This window comes from Polychytrium aggregatum (genome assembly GCF_025602895.1).
Source record: "Polychytrium aggregatum strain JEL109 chromosome Unknown BJ171scaffold_6, whole genome shotgun sequence".
NCBI classification, from domain to species: Eukaryota; Fungi; Chytridiomycota; class Chytridiomycetes; order Polychytriales; genus Polychytrium; species Polychytrium aggregatum.
In genome coordinates, this window is record NW_026516208.1 from 584,270 (window position 1) to 602,684 (window position 18,415).

The 18,415-nt window shown below is 55.5% G+C and overlaps 3 protein-coding genes across 3 annotated transcripts; 2 read left to right on the forward strand and 1 right to left on the reverse strand.

Moving 5' to 3' along the window:
• Positions 1–1,271: 1,271 nt before the first annotated feature.
• Positions 1,272–3,736, reverse strand: BJ171DRAFT_565649 (uncharacterized protein). The gene is made up of 7 exons (XM_053113361.1): positions 3,465–3,736; positions 3,214–3,366; positions 2,949–3,077; positions 2,676–2,844; positions 2,263–2,468; positions 1,841–2,119; positions 1,272–1,684 (listed from the first exon to the last, which is right to left on the reverse strand). Exons 1-7 carry the CDS (start codon positions 3,474–3,476, stop codon positions 1,427–1,429), a joined length of 1,206 nt encoding a protein of 401 aa, XP_052969982.1. The 5' UTR covers positions 3,477–3,736; the 3' UTR covers positions 1,272–1,426.
• Positions 3,737–4,397: 661 nt separating this feature from the next.
• BJ171DRAFT_491953 (armadillo-type protein) lies at positions 4,398–7,141 on the forward strand. The gene is made up of 8 exons (XM_053109776.1): positions 4,398–4,645; positions 4,802–4,862; positions 5,034–5,214; positions 5,416–5,521; positions 5,676–5,866; positions 5,990–6,270; positions 6,369–6,515; positions 6,656–7,141. The coding sequence occupies exons 2-8, from the start codon at positions 4,806–4,808 to the stop codon at positions 6,938–6,940; spliced, it is 1,248 nt and encodes a 415-aa protein (XP_052969983.1). The 5' UTR covers positions 4,398–4,645; positions 4,802–4,805; the 3' UTR covers positions 6,941–7,141.
• Positions 7,142–11,772: 4,631 nt separating this feature from the next.
• On the forward strand, positions 11,773–18,412 carry BJ171DRAFT_491958 (NRDE-2, necessary for RNA interference-domain-containing protein). The gene is made up of 21 exons (XM_053109777.1): positions 11,773–12,694; positions 12,852–12,961; positions 13,070–13,128; positions 13,235–13,436; positions 13,610–13,812; positions 13,963–14,144; positions 14,252–14,317; positions 14,424–14,572; positions 14,692–14,725; positions 14,816–14,884; positions 14,995–15,069; positions 15,142–15,589; positions 15,734–15,823; positions 15,931–16,033; positions 16,223–16,355; positions 16,470–16,508; positions 16,646–16,698; positions 16,877–17,322; positions 17,476–17,589; positions 17,694–17,812; positions 17,961–18,412. The coding sequence occupies exons 1-21, from the start codon at positions 11,857–11,859 to the stop codon at positions 18,077–18,079; spliced, it is 3,651 nt and encodes a 1,216-aa protein (XP_052969984.1). The 5' UTR covers positions 11,773–11,856; the 3' UTR covers positions 18,080–18,412.
• The last annotated feature ends 3 nt before the right edge of the window (positions 18,413–18,415 follow it).

Below are 18,415 nucleotides of genomic sequence, written 5' to 3' on the forward strand. Positions count from 1 at the left end.
CAAGCTTCTCCCAGTCCAGAGTGGTCCGTGGGATGTCATAGGCAATCAGGATGGCCTCAAAACGGTCCTGTATGCAGGGGAGCCCATATGTCAGCCATTGAACCTGCGTCCATGTCAGTCATTGAATCTGCGTCCATGCGCTGCGCTGGGTTGCTTGTGCCTATGACTCCGCAGAGTCGACCGCTTCGGCATCCAACGGTCTGGGTGGGTAAAAGGCCTGCGCACTTGGGCTACTGCAACGGCGATGCGCTCGGAGGACAAGCGAACCTTCAGATCTGCCTCGAGCTTCAGCGAAAGCTGCTCGCGATAGTGCTCCATGATTTCCGGATAGGAGTAATAGAGCGAGGGCCAGACGTTTGTCGAAAGGTCCTCTGAGCTAATGGCAAATGGATGGGGGACAGGACGGACAGTCCAGAAGCGTGAGCGAAGGGGCACCCGAATCGGTGGAGACGGCGCATCCTTCTCGATTCTAAACGGTGCATCCAAAGCGGTGATGCTAAACGGCGAGCCAGCGTTCCAAAATCCAAGCATGGCGTCTCAGCAATGTCGCTGTCTGTTTGGCCGTCGTGGTCGGCTGCTCCGGGACGTGAGCGGCGAGGAACGGGGAGATCGAGCGCTACCTCAGTTTGGATCGCAGGGTCTCGATGATGAACTGGAAGGATGCCCGGATCTGCTCGAGGGCGACCGGCTCGGCGGTGGTGGGAAGCGGGCTGGGCTGGGTCATGGCTTCAGGAAGCTGGCACTGCTGATGCAGAGGGACGGGGGTTGGATGATGGCAAACAGCGATGCGGTGAGGTCGTTTGCAGGAATCGATCGCCCAAAACCGGGGCACGCGGTGAGTCCAATATGACCTGATTTGGCAACCGCGACTTGGTATCTCAGGCCGGCACCGAAGAATCCACAAAATGTAGTCAGGGGGGAAATGGGACACCACAGCCGCTTCCGTGAACATAAAGTCTGTGATGAGCTTGCGTCCAACTGAGCCACATGCAATTCAGCAGATCACCTCCGAGCGAAGACCACCGGCCGCAGTGCAGCGATGCGGAAATCGAGGGTGCTGTGTTTGGCCATGATTGCAATGAGTGGGTGGGTGTATTCAGGTTCCAGAAAAACCCACTGTCATGGCTCAAAATGGGGGTGTCCCATTTCACTTTGGAAACGCTGGAAGCATCTCCGCCAGCACCGACATGAATGGCCCGGCATGTGCTTCAGCAAGAGGACTCGGCATCACACCGGGAGCCCTTTGGGCTTGAGATGCTTACGAACAAATTATGTGTGTGTATTGAGCAGCAGCCCGAGGGCTTCAAAGTACAGAAAGCCGGTCGCCGCGGTGCTCATTGGTTTCACTTGTATGTACAAACATGATTTAGAAGCGAATGGAAATTGCCCTCCGTTCGCCCGCATGAGGAGGGACGATATCGCTCGCTCAGCGCAAGGCACACCAGACCTCGAGGCGGTCGCTGCCCTGGCCATCCGGATAGACGCCCGAGACCTCCATGGCAGTATCCAGGTCGTCTTGGTCGGTCATGAGCACAAACTCGCCGTCGTTATCACGGTACTTGAGCTTGATGGCTCCAGTAATTTCGTGCTTTGCCTTGATCTTGCCGACCATTTCCTCGTATGTGGCATCAAAGGCTATCTGGATGATCTTGATTCCTTCATTGAAATGGCACTTGACCTTGAGCTGCGAAGCGGTATGAAACCACGTGGTAGCCAGTGTTAGTTGCGGCTCAGTGTGATGCGTGGAAATCAGGCGAGCGAGGACGGGGGGGCAGATGGATGGTGGCAAGCGAGTCTTTCCAAGCCCATACGAGCGAGTGGCATGCCAGGATAGACGCACCATTCCTGTCTTTGGAGCGTCTGAGAAGCTTGTGCTGGTTTGGGTTCTGAAGATGCCCCCGTTTTGTGCGGAAGACTCAGCGAGCGGATGGGTGGTCATTTGGCGCGTTGGCCGAGGCATGGATATGGCTCCTGAGGGCGGTACCGAGTCCGAGCGCATGGTGGCGCCGCGGGCAAGCGATGCCTGGCGAGGGAGAGTGACGGTCCTTGACGGAGGTACATTCTCGGTCACAGTTCGTGCGATTGGCCTTGCGGTGGGTGTTCGGCCCAGAGTTGCAGCCTGTCAGCACCGGATCAGCAACGGTGCAAGAACGAATGGTTAAAGCGTATTCGGAGGTGCATCAGGGCCATGGTGCGTGATTGCCGGCGCCGAGAGTGCCAACGTTCCTCCGGCTCTGACTCGGCCCGAGGCTCAAGATATACCTGCTGGCGGCCACTGAATCCCACAAAACCGTCGCTGTTCTCAGAGGCAGCGACCACTTTGGAGGAGCCGAGGTAGTCGACCTTGTCAGAGTTCTTGACTTTGTTTTCGTCCGGCCGGTAGATGGCATTCGCAGGAACGTAGAACGGCGAGAGCACTCTGTGGGCATCGGCGCCAAGACTCACCGCCTCGTCCAGGATGTCAAAGTCTGATGAGTGAGCGGGGTCGATTGGCGTCAGCGAGTTGCGCCAATTCAAGACAGGTTGCTGACTACGGGTCATTGTGCTCCTCTTCGCAACGCCCAGACCGAGTGCTCCACCCTTCGCTGGAACAAACCCACAGAGACATGCCCCCCCTCCTCCTCGCGTAGCGCACTGGCAGAGTTATCCCCAGACGCAATGGATGTGGTCAGTACCTCGGTCTGCCGATCGATTTCGCAGCGCCTCGTTAAAATCTGCGATGCCCTTGTCGGTCTGCTGGAGGCCAACATAGGCCAGTCCTCGGTTGAAGAGAATGTGGGCCGCGTAGAGCTTGAAGCCGAGGCCAAGCTGGGTATAATCAATGTCCTGATTGCCTCGCATGTTCTGTGGACGGAGGGAGATGGGGTATTAGTTCGTGAGTTCACGGCCATGCGGCTGGCGCTTGCGGATCCCGGTGACATTGTGTGATTGTAGCCAAGGCCGCCTACCGAGTAGGCCGCAGTGAAATCCTGGACGGCATCCCGGAAGAGGCCCTGGTTGTAGAAGCAAGTTCCCCGCTGAAAGAGCGAGACGGCGAGATACGGGTCGCATGCAACGGAGCGGGTGAGGGCATCGATCTGTGCGAAGGCAGCGAGAGTTTTGCAGCCGGAAGGTGAGCACAGATGGCCAGAGTGCAGCAGCGGCCGGAATGGCGGCGACTGGAAGATTGCATGCTGGTGTTGCTGTGAGGACCACCAGCCGGTGGCTACGCACCGCCATGTCGACCTTCTTGGCAATCAAATAGAGGGTGGCGATGTTGAAGTGGATCTTGGATGTATCCGCGATGGACTCGTACTTTTTCAGGGCGGTGAGATAGTCGCCCTTGTCGAAAGCCTTGGTGGCAGCATCCCAGGCGATCAGTTGATCCTGCAGCGACGGGTGGGGTTGCAGATTGGTCAGTCTTCCAGGAAGCGATGGCCGGGCAGCTACGTCAAGAAGCGCAGCTGTGAGAGGAGGGGACCCACCTTGAACGACATGGTGGAATCAGCCAAATGAGCGGATCGACGACAACGAGAGAGGGACACACGGGGCTTGCGAGGGAGGGGTATGAGGCAGAGGCGGCTGAGGATGTTATGGCCAGGGAGGACGACGATGGTTTGCCGCCGGGTCTGCCAAAGCACAGCTGGCAGATGGTCGATTGATGCAGCACGGGGACGGCGCGCAAGTCGGCTGCTGCAGACGGCCGCCAGGCAGTGGATGCAGGTGGCGATTGCAGGTGGCGATTGCAGGCGAGATGGAACCTTGGGATGGTCAAAGTCGGGCTGCGAGCCCTGGAAATATATCGGGGACCGAGCGTCGGGGACCAATCGCAGCGGCCGAGTGCGCCGCGAGCCCAAAAATAGCGCGCAGCCGACAGGGACAAGGGCGTGGTTGGCGTGGGAGACAGCGGCGCGCCGGATTGGTCGTGGCGAACACATGGCACTTGCTGGCGTTGTTGGTGTTGGTGTTGGTGTTGGTGCTGGTGGTGTTGGTGTGGAATGGCAAGCACCGACAGAGTCGACTGTGGCGGTTGATATGCCAGCAGTGTTAGCCGGCCGCCCAGGGCCCGGCAGGCCCATCCAAGCCTCGGCCGAGGGCTTGTTGTGCATGTCCGGATCTGCTCGCCCACGCGGCGCCAACGAGCGCCGAGAGGGTCCATGGCGGAGCGACGCGCGCAGACTGAGTCATCGCGCGTCGGCCGTGCGTGTTTGTGTGCGGCTGTGGCTGTGCAGCTGTCCACGTGCAATGTGTGTGTGTGACCATGGCTGCAACCAGACAACACCGGATCCAGCCATCGCCACACACACACAGCCACGCATTCCAGCCATGCATTCCAGCCACGCACTCCAGCCATCCTGCAGCGCCACTCGCTTTTTTTCTCGCCCTTTGCGTCGGTGCGCGCACACACGCACGCCTGGCCTATCGCGCCGCTGCCCACCCAGCCGATCGGCCGTTGTCTGGGCGCTTCTGGCTTTCTCTTCTCTCTCACTCTCTCTCTCTCGCTCTTCTTCCGAACCGACGCTCAGCCATCGTTTCGAGAGCCCACCTCGGACCCACCACCTTTCACATCGCTCCCTCGGACGGACTCCAGCACACCTTCGGCTATCCCGCAAAACGTTACAGAGCGAATCACCCTCTACTCTCGCCCAACTCCCCGTCAGCACAGGTTCGTCGTCCAGCCCGCTCGCCATCGGACTCGGCCTCTGATCGTGTCGTCCACCCAGCACCATCAAGGTCTCGGGTGTTGCGGACTGCATCGGCGCTGATCAGGGCAGCTTTTTCGCACGGCGTACTTATCCAGCGCTGCCCGATCTCTTCCCAGTTTAATGAGTTCCTCGACCAAGAACCCTCCGCCACCACAGTTCAAGCTAAAGCAACGAAAGGTGACGGATCGTGCAGACACTGGGGCCTGCTCCGCATCTGCGGTCATGGCAACTTGCACGGCACTCGGCATCGATGCGGGTCGCTTTACCCACCTCCTGTCCGTAGCTGGATTCCCCAATTCAGAACTGACGTGTGTCCGAACCGTCTTGGACCCTTGCTCCCCACAACAGAGAGAAGCCAACGCTAAGTATGAACCTGAAGTCTTCCGTGACTCACTACTGGCGCTGATCCCCGAAGACCTGAACGATATCTCCCAATTCGCCGTCATTTTGGAAAACAATGCCGAGAAGCTGGACTACAAGCGCTACGGCGAGCCGTTCTTTGAAATCGTCATCTGCGGCGGTCTCATCGGTAAGGCGCCGCATCCCGTCCCCATCCATACCATGGACTCTCGCGTCGATGATGCTGGCTTCGTCAGCGCCGCGAGGAGAGGAGGGGGGTCATTGCCCCGGGGTGCAAAGCCCGCATGTCTGTGTCGGTAGCGCCGATGCCGTGTCATGCACGCTTCATTGCACATGGACTCATTCTGGCGATCGTCTCGTCCTCCCTCAGCTCCCGGAGGCATCATCGAAGAAGATGGCGCCCGACTCAATCCCTTCAGTATCTTTGCTGCCGAGGACTCTAGAGAGAGCATCTTTGCTGTGGTAGATGTGATCAAGTGAGTCTCGGCCCGGCTGTTGTGTGTTTGCGACTTTGCAGCAGCAGCAGCAGCAGTAGCAGTAGCAGCGGCAGCCTGTGCAGTCCGGTCCCACTGTTTGTCTGTCGCGCTTCATCGGCATTGATCCTGACCACGTCTGTCGCCGTCGACCCAGCAAACTCGTCCGCCGCTTGAAGTACCTGCAGCGCAAGTTGGAAGATACCCTCTCCCATCTCCTTCAGTATATCAACAAGTTTGGCGAGGCCGGTCCCAAGCTCAGCCGCGCCGTGGGCATGATGGCTGCCCATCAGCTCATCTCGCTTGCCGTCCTCTCCAACACCACCAAGGAACATCTCGTCAAAGAAGGCAAGTCTAGCTCGTCCATCGTCATCCGCTGCGTGTACCAGCTGTAGCCTTGCTGTGTCAGCTCCGTGGATCCTCATCCATCGGCTACGTTGTATGCTGATACCCAGCGTTCCAACACAACAGGTAGTGCCCTCGAGTTTGTCACCGGTGTCTTTAAGGCTTACTTGGAGGAGCAGTCGATGGAGAACCTGAGCCAAAACATGAAGAAGATTGGCCTGGATGACAAACTCATGGAGTTCTTCCCGCTCAACAAGCGCGGTGGAGAGTACCTGGCCCGCCACTTTGAGGCCGAGGGTCTGAAGGCTCTCGTCGAGTACGACAAGAAGCGACAGCAGCAGGCCCTCAAGGAGGAGCTTGGCCAGAAGCTGACTCTGATGTTCCAAGAGAACAAGACCCAGGTCGAAGTATGTGCGCCGGCCAACTCTGAGCAACCCGGATAGAGCAACTGATCTGCAGTAGGAACCGTCTGTACTCACCACTAACTCTCTCGCATTGCTGCCAGATCGCCACGTTCCTGAAGCAGCAGGTCGCCGCCCACTCCTGGACCGAGGCCGATGTCACCCCACTTCTTTGGCAGTCCCTGATTGCTGCCATCGACTGGAGCGGCCGTGCCGAGCAGATGGAGCCCCAGCTTGTCAAGGTCCTTGGCGTAAGTACAGGCCCCATGACTCTGTGCACACATGTTTTGTGCATTGCCCACCGTATTGGTGTCGAGTGGCCCGCGATAGCCCTTGTCCGATGCATATTTCTGATTCTTTCCCTCCCCCTCAACCACTTCTCGTTTTGCAGACCTGGCCCAAGGTCTTTGCCATGTACTGCCAGTCTGCCAAGACTGAGCTCTTGCTGCTGACGACCGTCCAAAAGGTCTGCTACGAGGATGCGCGATTCCTCAAGCACTTCAAGGCCATTGTTGCGAATCTCTACGAGCACGACGTTGTCTCGGAGGGTGCCATCCTCTACTGGTTCGAGAGAGGCGCCACCTCACATGGCAAGACCGTCTTCCTCAAGCAGCTCGAGCCTTTTGTCCAGTGGCTCAAGGAGCAGGAAGACGACGATGAAGAGGACGATGAGTAAAGCGAGTCAGCACGGTTGTCCAAAACAGGAACCACCCTGGCTCGAACAGCAACGGCCACGTTTGATGGAGGCTGTGTCCGGAATTTGCCGAACCTATTACGGTGAATGCGCCAGTGGCAGACGCCGCTCTTGGCACATCCAGACTACGGCTGCCACGGGCTCTCTATCAATACATGCTGTTTACAGCTTTTTTTTTCGAAACGAAGCGACACAGTGTTCCCGGGTGCCTCTGGTACCAGTGATTGTTTGTTGGTTTCGAGAGCCCAGTCCCGAAAACATCTGATCGGTTGGCATTGACGGAGCAGTGCAGGAGTGCGGTGCAGGCTTTTGTTCCTCTGCCATTGCTCATGTGTTCCTTCCACGAAGCACCTGGTCATGGTGGAAGTGTATTCATGACGCAGATTGTAGCTGTGATCTCATTGGGGGTCTGGATGGGCTGGAGTTTGCAACGGTCACCACCACTCACAGAGATCCACCAGCGACAATTTGGGAGAAGGCAGTGCCTCAGGATGTCCACGACAACTGGTGTCTGCTCTCGATTGAGTCCATGGCCAAGTGCGGTGTGTGGACTGTCATAGATTGTTAGAGATTTGGATTCGCTTCGGGTTTGACAGCAACAAAGCAGGATCGTCTCACACCACAGCACCAGAGCCGTCCTCCAGTACGAATATCACACAATCTGATCGGATGAAGTGAGATGTCGGAAGTAGGAGATAGGAAACTGGATTGGAAGAAAACTAACCGAAACGGAGTGGAATGAATGGAAAATATAGAGAATAAAACCTGGAGAAAGAAACACATGACATTGAGCAACTCCATGCCGAGCTACCTTAGGGATACTCGAACGAATCGTTGAACACAACTCGACATCCCTTCGGTAGTCCTGATATTATCTTTTTAAGTCTGAAAGAGCCAGCATATCGGTCAAACATGTCAACCAACAAAGAACGATGTGATGGCTTTATACTTGAATCCAAGTGCAGTGTCTTGAGAGAGGGAAGCTTGTCGACGAGTCCACTGACTCTCTTTATCGATCGAGGGGCGTAAAGAATCTCGAGCTTGGGATACGGGGGAATGTCATCCAACGACTTCAATTCGCAGCAAGCTTGCAAGTCGAGGACTTTGAGGGAGCTTTGACTGACACGCAGATCGGCCAGGCTCACAAATTGGCTTGAGAGGACGAGATGATTGAGCTTTGACATTGTTGGGAGCTGGCTCAAGAGGGTGTGGGGTTTGGGCGAGGAGATCGTGAGCTTGGTGAGGGACGGGAACTCCTCAGGAATGTCTAAGAGCGATTCGACACTGGATGGAATGTCGAGTTCGAGAAGCATCGGCATCTCGGGCATTCCCTTGAGCGACTTCAGTTGACTACATCCACTCAGACCAAGTGTTGTAAGCATGGGCAGCACTTTCTGGATGCCTTCCAGGGACTCAATGGACGGTGGGGGAAGAAAGGTTTCCAACTTTGGCAGCTCAGGCATTCCCTTGAGTGACTTGAGTTCAGTGCATCCACTCAGGTCGAGTGTTGTAAGCATGGGAAATACTTTCTGGATACCTTCCAGGGACTCGACGGACTTGGGGAGTTGAAGTGTCTCCAACTTTGGCATCTCAGGCATTCCCTTGAGCGACTTGAGTTCAGTGCATCCATTCAGGTCGAGCCTTGTAAGCATGGGCAGCACTTTCTGGATGCCTTCCAGGGACTCGATGAACTTGGGGAGCTGGAGTTTCTCCAACTTTGGCATCTCGGGCATTCCCTTGAGGGACTTGAGTTCAGTGCATCCACTCAGGTCGAGTGTTGTAAGCATGGGAAATACTTTCTGGATGCCTTCCAGGGACTCGATGAACTTGGGGAGCTGGAGTTTCTCCAACTTTGGCATCTCAGGCATTCCCTTGAGCGACTTGAGTTCAGTGCATCCATTCAGGTCGAGCCTTGTAAGCATGGGCAGCACTTTCTGGATACCTTCCAGGGACTCGACGGACTTGGGGAGCCAAAAGTTCTCCAAACTTGGCATCTCCGGCATTCCATTGAGCGACTTGAGTTGAGAACATTTCCTCATGTCGAGCCATTCCAGGCGAGGCAGTTCCCTCGGCAAGCCACCAAGGGATTCGATGGACTTGGGGAGATAAAGTATGTCCAACTTTGGCATCTCAGGCATTCCCTTGAGTGACTTGAGTTCAGTGCATCCACTCAGGTCGAGTGTTGTAAGCATGGGAAATACTTTCTGGATACCTTCCAGGGACTCAATGGATGGTGGGAGAAGGAAGGTTTCCAACTTTGGCAGCTCAGGCATTCCTTTGAGGGACTTGAGTTCAGTGCATCCATTCAGATTGAGCCCTGTAAGCATGGGAAATGCTTTCTGGATACCTTCCAGGGACTCGACGGACTTGGGGAGTTGAAGTGTCTCCAACTTTGGCATCTCAGGCATTCCCTTGAGCGACTTGAGTTCAGTGCATCCATTCAGGTCGAGCCTTGTAAGCATGGGCAGCACTTTCTGGATACCTTCCAGGGACTCAATGGATGGTGGGAGAAGGAAGGTTTCCAACTTTGGCATCTCAGGCATTCCCTTGAGGGACTTGAGTTCAGTGCATCCATTCAGATTGAGCCTTGTAAGCATGGGAAATACTTTCTGGACGCCTTCCAGGGACTCGACGGACTTGGGGAGTTGAAGTGTCTCCAACTTTGACATCTCGGGCATTCCCTTGAGGGACTTGAGTTCAGTGCATCCACTCAGGTCGAGTGTTGTAAGCATGGGAAATACTTTCTGGATACCTTCCAGGGACTCAATGGACTTGGGGAGTTGAAGTGTCTCCAACTTTGACATCTCGGGCATTCCCTTGAGGGACTTGAGTTCAGTGCATCCATTCAGGTCGAGCCTTGTAAGCATGGGCAGCACTTTCTGGATGCCTTCCAGGGACTCGATGAACTTGGGGAGTTGAAGTGTCACCAACTTTGGCATCTCGGGCATTCCCTTGAGGGACTTGAGTTCAGTGCATTCACTCAGATCGAGCCTTGTTAGCATGGGCAGCTCCTCCGGCATGCCTTCCAAGCTGATCAGCGAACCAGCCACTTGATTCCAGTCTCTATGCTCGATCGCCAGATTTGAAATATTGGAGAGTGTCTTGGGCCATCCGGACACTTGCAGAAACGACACATTCTCGAGTGTCAGTTTCCGTTCCCTTGCGCCGTCGATCTCTGGGGTGTCGAATGGCAAAAGCCTGGAAACATAGGTGTTTCTGTCGATATTCTGGTTGGGTCGAATAGTGACCCTGTACGTTCCTCCGATCGTTATCGGCCACTCGAAGCGAAAGTTTTGCCTTTCAGCGATGGTTATCATCTCCTCGACGGATGGCTGCTTGTATCTGTTTGGTCTTGCGTCCTTGGGGAAGTGAAACTCTGGATCGGTCACTTGGCAGTATCGTTGCACTCGATTGAACAACCGTCTGTCTCGATAGACTTCAGACCAGAGCTCATTCTCCTTCTCCAGCATCGATGAGTTGGTTGGCTTGTGCTGATTCTGGCGAAGTGCATAGCAGAGGAGCCCTTGGGCCACTTTTAACCGATCGATGGAGGGATCGACACCGTCGAACAGGAATTCAGGTGTGATTTGCAAGTCGGCAAGCGATACCTGCACCCATATTTTGTCGGTATCGAGGATGGCCCGAGTCTGCTTCGAGACTCTCAGAAGCTTGGTGAGCAAGGGTGGACTCGCAGTGTGAATGAAGGCGTCATTTGTGATCAGGATGGTGAGCAGGTCGAAGCGAGCGAGGTCCTCCTGGATCAGGGTTGATTCTGCCATCGTTTCGGTTGAAGCAGGCGTGGCAGAAAGGAGCGATGGAGACAGGCCGCAGATGGGAGACAGCCGAGGCAGATCGGAGAGGCGGGATGATGATGAAGAAGCAGGAGCAACGACGAACAAGCAGAGGCGACAGCGGGGTGTATGAGGGGCGATGTGCTGATTTCTCGTTGATACCGTCCACATGGTGTGGCTTGGTGATACCGTCGTCACACAGACCTGCTGTTTCGGGACAGGTGTCACCCAGCCAGAACAATATTCCTGTGCAGCAAGATTCCATCCGATTCGGCCTGCAGCGACAGATGTGTGCTGGGCAGCACAAATCGACAGATGAATGGGATGACATGGACGGCGGAGCATTGATGGGCAGTCCCAAGCCGGTGGACATGGGAGTGCGGTCTGGGACAGTTGTCTGAATCCACTCCACTCCACTCCAATCCACTCCAATCCATGAATGGCATCAACGAGGTGAAGTGCCATGTGGGAGGTGGAGGGCTCGACAGTGTCCAACTTCTCCCGAGACTTGTCAGTGCTTGCTGATCGACTCAGTTTATTGGTATGGAACTGGACAGAGTGTTCCTGGGTGTCTCTCACGTCAATCCTTGCCTGTTGGTTTTGGAAGTACATCCTCGAACACACCCGGTCGACTGGCATTGATGCTGCGATGTGAGAGTGTGACTGTATGCATCCGGCATTTGGACAGCTTCGTACAAACTATTCTTGATATCAAGACACTCGACCTTCTCCGGTCGCTCCGTCTCCCATTTCTTTGGCATCGGATGGGGGGTATTCACGATCCAGAAAACAACGACAACCCAGAACAGGGCATCCTGGTTCGCTTAAGGAGCGCTGTTGTCAGCCAAGGAGGTTGCGCACATCAGATTCCAGCGAAACGCAATGTCAGGTCTCTCTGGAGCAGCGGCTGTCCCGTCAGGCCCGTGGTTGTGTCGTATCCGCCCAATGTTTTGCGCCAGGGTCTCTCATGGGGCTGGACATGACACCACGGTTCCTGGCCGGATCCTTGCTCCACCTCTGCATTGATCTCGTCCGTGCCGGACCCTCCATCTTTGACATTCACCCTCAGCACCCACCCTCGATACTGTCGAGCCTATCCGCTTCATCATGGAGCATCCAGCCGACGATCCACTCAACGGCGACGAGCCCGCCGCTTCCGGCTTCCGACCCAGCTCGCTTTTTCCGTCCTTCTGGCAAGCGCCATCCGACGACGAAGACGTCCCCGACGACAGCGGTTCTGGTGCCCATCCATCTGCAACCCGCCCAAGCCGCGCCCCCGAGCATGCAGCTGGATCGCTCTCGACCGCTGTATTTCCCAAGTTCGATTCCTTTTCGTTCTCGTCGGCGCCAAGGATCTCGACTTCGGCCCTGACTCTCGCCAAAACGCCTGCCGAAGCTGTCCCCAGCACACGGCTCTCCCAGATCTTGCTGAGGGCCGAGCGACAGTTGAGAGAGACCAGCGCCTCGACCCGCCGAGATCCAGCAAGCTTGGAAGAGGCCCGACGGTATGCAGAGTATGAGCAGTCGCTGTCGACTGATTCCCGGGCCCACAAGCGACGCCGACGTTCCCTCGATTCAGATCGCGAGCTTTGGTCCTCCGACAGCGACTCAGACCACAATTCCGGTCGAGACAGGGGACACAATCGAGATCAAGACAGGGCTCGGGATCGAGATCGTGGACATGGTCGCAATCAAACCCACAAGGACAGAGCCAATGATCAAGATCGAAGCGAATCCCGAGATCGAGACAGAAGCCGACACCGGCACCGGCACCGATCCGAAAAGACCAAGAAGGAGAAGCGCTCGAGCCACAAGGGCCGGGATGTGTCCAGCACCGCTCGCGAGGAATATGATGGCTTCTACATCGACAAAAAGGGCAACCAGGGCAACTTTCAGATCGACGGCACCAGCAAGTACGATCTGCCCGACTATTACCGACAAAGCGGTGTGTATCTCTGGTATCGTCGTGCAGGAGCGATGAGCTCATGCCGAATCTATCGGTCCGAGGGGGCATCGCTTGAGCAGTGCCACGGACCTCGACTCGCAACGGATGGTCACCAGCTCGCTACTCACCTCGCACTGGCCGCTCGCTTGATCTCCAGACCGTATCTATGGCTGTCCCGGCTGGAAGATCGATTTCAAAGCCTCACACAGAGGAAAGGGGATTGTGCTCATCAACAAGCGTCGTGCCGGACATGATAGCGACACCTATGTATGTAGTATGTGGGCCCTGAGGGGGTTTCGTCTCTGCACGAAGCGGCGATGCAGGGGCCATCAGCGCCCCAACCTCAACGAAATTACTATCTGATTCTGTCAATAGAAAACCAGATACAATGACTTCCGCGCGGCGCTCCAGACGGATCCTATTCCAGTCAAAAAGTATGGGCTGGCATTCTCGTTGCGCCCACGCCATGTTCTGCAGCAAAGCTTTCTGGTGCCTGCTGGACTCGTCACTCCGGAGATTCTGACGCATATGGTTTGCCAGGATAATAGAACGTGCGGCTACTGCCGCTGCATCAGGCACTATCGAGCAGGATGAAGCAGCCGATTTCTTGCAGTTTGAACCCGCGCCCGTGGATGACGATGAGGACGAGACTCAGATAAGGGCGTCTGAGATCGCTCCGGTCGATGCAGCCAGTCAGGAGTATCTCAAGCGAAACCAAGAGTTCAGCCAGAAGCTCAGCGAGGTATGAGAGTGCGCTGTATTGGCACAGATGCGACGAGCCATGTGGGATTGTAACCCGATCTCCCTTAGCGCCTGGCTACTGACATCGCTGTATTGCAAAGAGAGTAGTGGCAGTCATCTCTCTGGCAGCCTAGAGTCTGACCATTCTCTTTCAACCCACCACCGCCCGAGTAGGATCCGACGAATCTCCAGATTTGGTTGGACTATGTCCGGCTACAAGACACCACCAGTAAGCTATCCAAGCGTGGCAAGCCCGCAGAAGCCAACCGATCTGTCGTCGAGAAGAAGCTTAGCATCCTCGAGCGAGCCCTTAAATCGATTCCCAAGAACGAGCAGCTCCTGGACGTGTACATGGACTGCTTTGCGCGCATCTTTGAGTAAGCAAGGGAGTGCTGTCTTTGGCGAGTCGCTGTACGCCCGTGCACTGAAATGAACGTGGATAGGCTGAGAGGAAGGAGGGGATATCCCGCACGCTCATCGTAAACAACTGTCTATCCCGACTGCGACGACAAAATACACTTACTCAGGACGACCGCTGTCCTGGACAAGTGGGACTCGATCCTCAAAGACTTACCGCACAGCCCACGGCTGTGGAGACGCTACCTCGAGTTCCGTCAGACAAACTACGCCTCTTTCACGGCCAGCAGTTGTCTCGACATGTACGCCGAAGCCATACAGATCTTTTCCAGACGGGGCCAGCGATACCAAGGTTTGTGAAGCACCAGATGCGTGTGATCTTCATTTTGCTCCAGCTATTGACACCGTACGTGAGTAATGAGCTGAACTCTTTCAAATGGAATCGCGCGTGTCCCCAAGATCAAGACAACGAGCATATCCTGATCGATCTCTTTACGCGCGCATGCGTTTTGATGAACGAGTCTGGTAAGTTGTAATCGAAGAGGGAGCGCCAGGGCCAGATTTGTCCGTCGCTGCTAGGACAATTCCTCCCCCTAATGCCCAGCTGCCACGTCGATGGCTGTTTCTCCAGGTTATGTCGAGCAGTCGATTGCGTGCTTCCAAGCTCTGGTGGAGCTGAACTGCTTTTGCCCCGAGAAGCTGGCTGCTTTGTCGCTTGACCAGAGACTCCACGCACTGGAAGAGTTTTGGGAAGCAGGCGCTCCGCGCTTTGGAGAAGAGGTCTGTTGCCCCTGCCCCACTTTGCTCAAGAATACGACTGTTTGGTTGATGCACAAAAGCGGACCGATATTTTTCCTGACAAACACACCATCCTTCTCCGAAAACGCCATCACATCCAGGGAGCCAAAGGATGGGCCGCATTCCATGATGCTGGTACGTTGCCGTCTACTTGATATCGGTGGCTGGAACGGGCTGCGCCACTATGAAGGACATCCTGCTCATTGCTCAAACGCGTTTTGTCAGCAATCCCCCACGATGTGTCATCGTTGCCTCCCGCTGCGAGCACCAGCGAAAGCGACGTCGATCCCTCAGGTTGGTGGTGTCCAGTCCAATTTCATGCAGCCATACATTGCCATCTTCCCGCACCGACCGCTGCGCCAGTGCTGTTTGCGCCGTTGCTGATTCCGTACTTCTGAAAGCAGATATCTACAACTGGTGGCTTTCCGAGGATCGGGATGGATACCGCCTATGGATGCCAGAGCGCAACACCGACGACAGTAAGCCCAGTCTATGCCGATGAGCGCCGGTGCGCTTGTCTGTGGCTGACCACTCTTCTTTGACGGGCCTAGACGATTACATCGATCCCTTCCGACCCGTTGTCTTTCAAGACGTCATGCCGTTCTTGTTCCAGGTGCGATCGGCGTCCGGCCGATCGCACATTGTGGCGTCGCTTCTGAGACTCTTGCGCCTCGACATCCACTGGCGCCCAGTTCCGACTCTCAAGCATGCGCCCGACGAATCCGCAAGCATCGGAGAACCGCTGTTGTTGGTGCCGAGCCACTTCTGGAAGCCGTCGAGTGAACACGTTGATATAATCCGCTGTCGAGACGTGGCGCTGGATCGCAGTGAAGCTGCGCCGTCCTGGCCGTCCCAGCCCAGTCTGACCGACTTTCCGATGCACAACTTTCCGTGCGGCATCGCGGAGATGTTTTCATTCGGAGAGTGGTTTGGAATCTTCCAGCGCGAGGTCATGGCCGATCTCGTCAAGGGCGGACTCGGGATGAAGACCTTTGTCTCGTGAGTCTGTGCGCAAATCTTCCTTTGGTCTGGATCGTGCCGCCAGGCGCCCAAGGCCCAGGCAGCATCGCAGCGACCACCCTTTGCACTGGATCGATAAAATTTGACAAGATCTGATTGTGTCTCCCGTCTCTCGATCGACAGAAACGTCCTGCAGCAAAGCCGCCAGCTGGCGCTTGAGTTTGATCCGACAGTACTGCACCTTGCCTTTGAATGCGCCGAGAGTCCCAAGCGGTAGCGATCGTTTCCTCTTCCTACCACCCTTTCGAGTCGCGTCTGACACAATATCAGTCATTTGGATGCAGAAATGCTGACGCGACAATCGATTGAATCCATTGCAGGGCGGCAAAGCTCGCCAAGGGCCTGCTCAAGACCGAACGGATGAACCTCATGATTTGGAACGCGTATGCTCAGATCGAGAAGAGCAGAGGCAACTTTGACGAGGTATGTTGTGGGATGCAGCGTTGGTGACACTGTTACGATTTGTACGGTCTTTCTCGGATACAACTTTCGAGAGGCATCAACGAGGCCAGCGTGGAACGGCCTTTCCGGCTGCTCTGCCGTTTGAATCCTCTCGATATCGCCCATCAACCTTGAGCCACTCTATCTTACTGATTTTTACGAACTGCGCAGGCTCGGAAGGTGTATGAGACGGCCTTGATGTCGTATGGCACATTTCCAATCGAGTACCAAGTCGATGCCCCCATTTTGCTGTGCATGTTTGGACTGATGGAGGTCGAAGGCGGCAACCACGATGCAGCACTAGGTACGGACATGGATATCGCGGGCGTGGGTAGGCCACCTTTCATTCAGGAAGCAGTTTCACCGATCCAACATCCGTGATGCAACTGACTCGTACGGCTGCTTGTGGGTCGTCAAGATGTGTTTTGCTCGTTTATGGACGGAAAAGTCAACTACGGTAAGTCCATGCCTTCTATCAGAGCTCGCGACTAGCGGCACAGCTGTCGGTCTGATGCGTTCTTGCTTCTGACAAATCCCGGATAACTGTTTCTTGTTTGGCTGGGCGCTTGGGTGCTTGGGCTGCCGACACGCCAGATCCCTCCCAACGGACCCGAGCCGCCCCAACGCGTGTCCTCAGAGCCAAGAAGGTAAGATGGACACATTGATGGGGTGTGTTTGGCCAGAGTCCTGTCGGCTGGGTGAATCTGACTGGCCTTGCTATTGCGCTCGCGTGGTGGTCGATGGTCACGGTCACCGATGCGAGGACCATTTGCAAAGTGTTGCTGATCATCATGGCATTGCGTATCATCAACTCCTCTCACACAGAGCTACCAGAGCTTCTGGGAAAGCACCAGGATCAGTGAGCCCATGTCCTCTCAGACGTTGGCCAATACCCATGCGCTTCTGACGAGCTACATCTACCTCGAGTACCTCTCTGTCAACGCCGACCATGCCCTCGATATCCTCAATCGGAGCGTCCTAGCGTCGTTCGAGGGATACACGCCTGAAGGAAGCGAGCCCTCCTCCATCTCCGAAACTCGCAGGCTCCAGTGTCCGCGGCTTCTCGAGCTCTTGCTCATGACCCGAGCCCGGATTTTGGTGCTTCACAGCCAACAGGGTGCATACAAACCGGGGACCTTGCGCGAAGCCTGTGAAAGGGCCCTCCAGATTATGCCCCACAATACCCTGATCTGGAGTGTCTACGGATGGAACGAAAAGCGCATGGGTTTTGAGGGCAAAGTCCGGCTCGCCTTGGACATGGCGGTGCAAAAGTAAGCATGACACTTCACATTGCATCAATGGCGTCTCGTTGGAGAGAATCACCCCGCTGTATGTGTCGCAGTAGTCGTAGTAGCAGTAGTGTGATCCACATAGCTTGGCCATTGACCATATTCTGCTTGAACCGGTCTGAAAATGCACCACAGGAGCCCGTCGTGCACCTTGGTTCTCTTCCACATCTGGTCCGAAATCCACCAGCGACACCAACACAACAGCAACATCATCCGGTCGGTCTTTGAAGTAGCCACACAGGAGCCAAGGTGCGTACATTCACACGACATCACCACGGAACAGGCAGATGGAGCAGCCGCATGAATGGGGGGGGGGAGTCCATACTAACGACAGGTATTTGCTTGACAAGCAGAATTTCGGCCTGTCCGGCGATTTGGGTGCTGTACATTGAATTTGAGGTGCTTGAGGACAATCCCAAACGAGCCAAACTCGTCTTTTTCCGAGCCATCCGAAATTGTCCGTGGTCAAAGGGTAAGCCGGACGCACACAATACTTGCTCATTTTCTGCTCATGTTCCTGCTCCTGCTCATGTTCATTTGCTTGCTACTGTTCGTCTCATTTGTTCTGACATTATCTGGCGTGCTTGGATTGTTGGCGTCTGGCTCGCCGCTGCATCCAGATCTCTACGGACTGGCTTTCCGGTTGCTATACCCAACCTTTGACCGTGACGAACTGGAGGAGGTTCAGAAGCTCATGGAAGAAAAAGAGCTCCGGATACGAAACCTACTGACGAGATAGTGCCCTCTCTCCTGGGAACACGTCGGGGATGAGATGCACACTCCCACAGGCATCTGAGTGCTGTTGTATATTGCCATGCTCACAATCCAAGCAAAGAAGCAGGCGCCAAGCTATCGAATGTATTGAGTCGTCACAACGATCAATAGATTGGTCGTGAATGCTCGATTGGCACGCCTCTGATGACAGCTGCCTCCACCCTCCCCACTCGGTGAACAATGCTGGCATGGTGATGATGCTGATGAATGGGTATTTGTTCTTGTCGCAAGCACCGCTCTCGCTACTACCGAATGTGCCTGCTGCTCTCGTAGACAGTGGGATTCACATTCCTTCCACCCC

What these genes read in the sequence shown, in the direction of transcription:
- BJ171DRAFT_565649 (XM_053113361.1), bottom strand. An exon ending in CCAAGAAGGTCGACATGGCG is followed by an intron (nt 3,078 to 3,213) that starts GTGCGTAGCCAC and finishes GCCTTCGCACAG; the next exon opens with ATCGATGCCCTCACCCGCTC. An exon ending in ACGCTCCAAAGACAGGAATG is followed by an intron (nt 1,685 to 1,840) that starts GTGCGTCTATCC and finishes ACCGCTTCGCAG; the next exon opens with CTCAAGGTCAAGTGCCATTT.
- BJ171DRAFT_491953 (XM_053109776.1), top strand. Translation starts at nt 4,806, where the DNA reads ATGAGTTCCTCGACCAAGAACCCTCCGCCACCACAGTTCAAGCTAAAG. An exon ending in CATCTGCGGCGGTCTCATCG is followed by an intron (nt 5,215 to 5,415) that starts GTAAGGCGCCGC and finishes GTCCTCCCTCAG; the next exon opens with CTCCCGGAGGCATCATCGAA. An exon ending in GGAACATCTCGTCAAAGAAG is followed by an intron (nt 5,867 to 5,989) that starts GCAAGTCTAGCT and finishes CCAACACAACAG; the next exon opens with GTAGTGCCCTCGAGTTTGTC.
- BJ171DRAFT_491958 (XM_053109777.1), top strand. Translation starts at nt 11,857, where the DNA reads ATGGAGCATCCAGCCGACGATCCACTCAACGGCGACGAGCCCGCCGCT. An exon ending in AAGCGACGTCGATCCCTCAG is followed by an intron (nt 14,885 to 14,994) that starts GTTGGTGGTGTC and finishes TTCTGAAAGCAG; the next exon opens with ATATCTACAACTGGTGGCTT. An exon ending in AAATTGTCCGTGGTCAAAGG is followed by an intron (nt 17,813 to 17,960) that starts GTAAGCCGGACG and finishes CGCTGCATCCAG; the next exon opens with ATCTCTACGGACTGGCTTTC.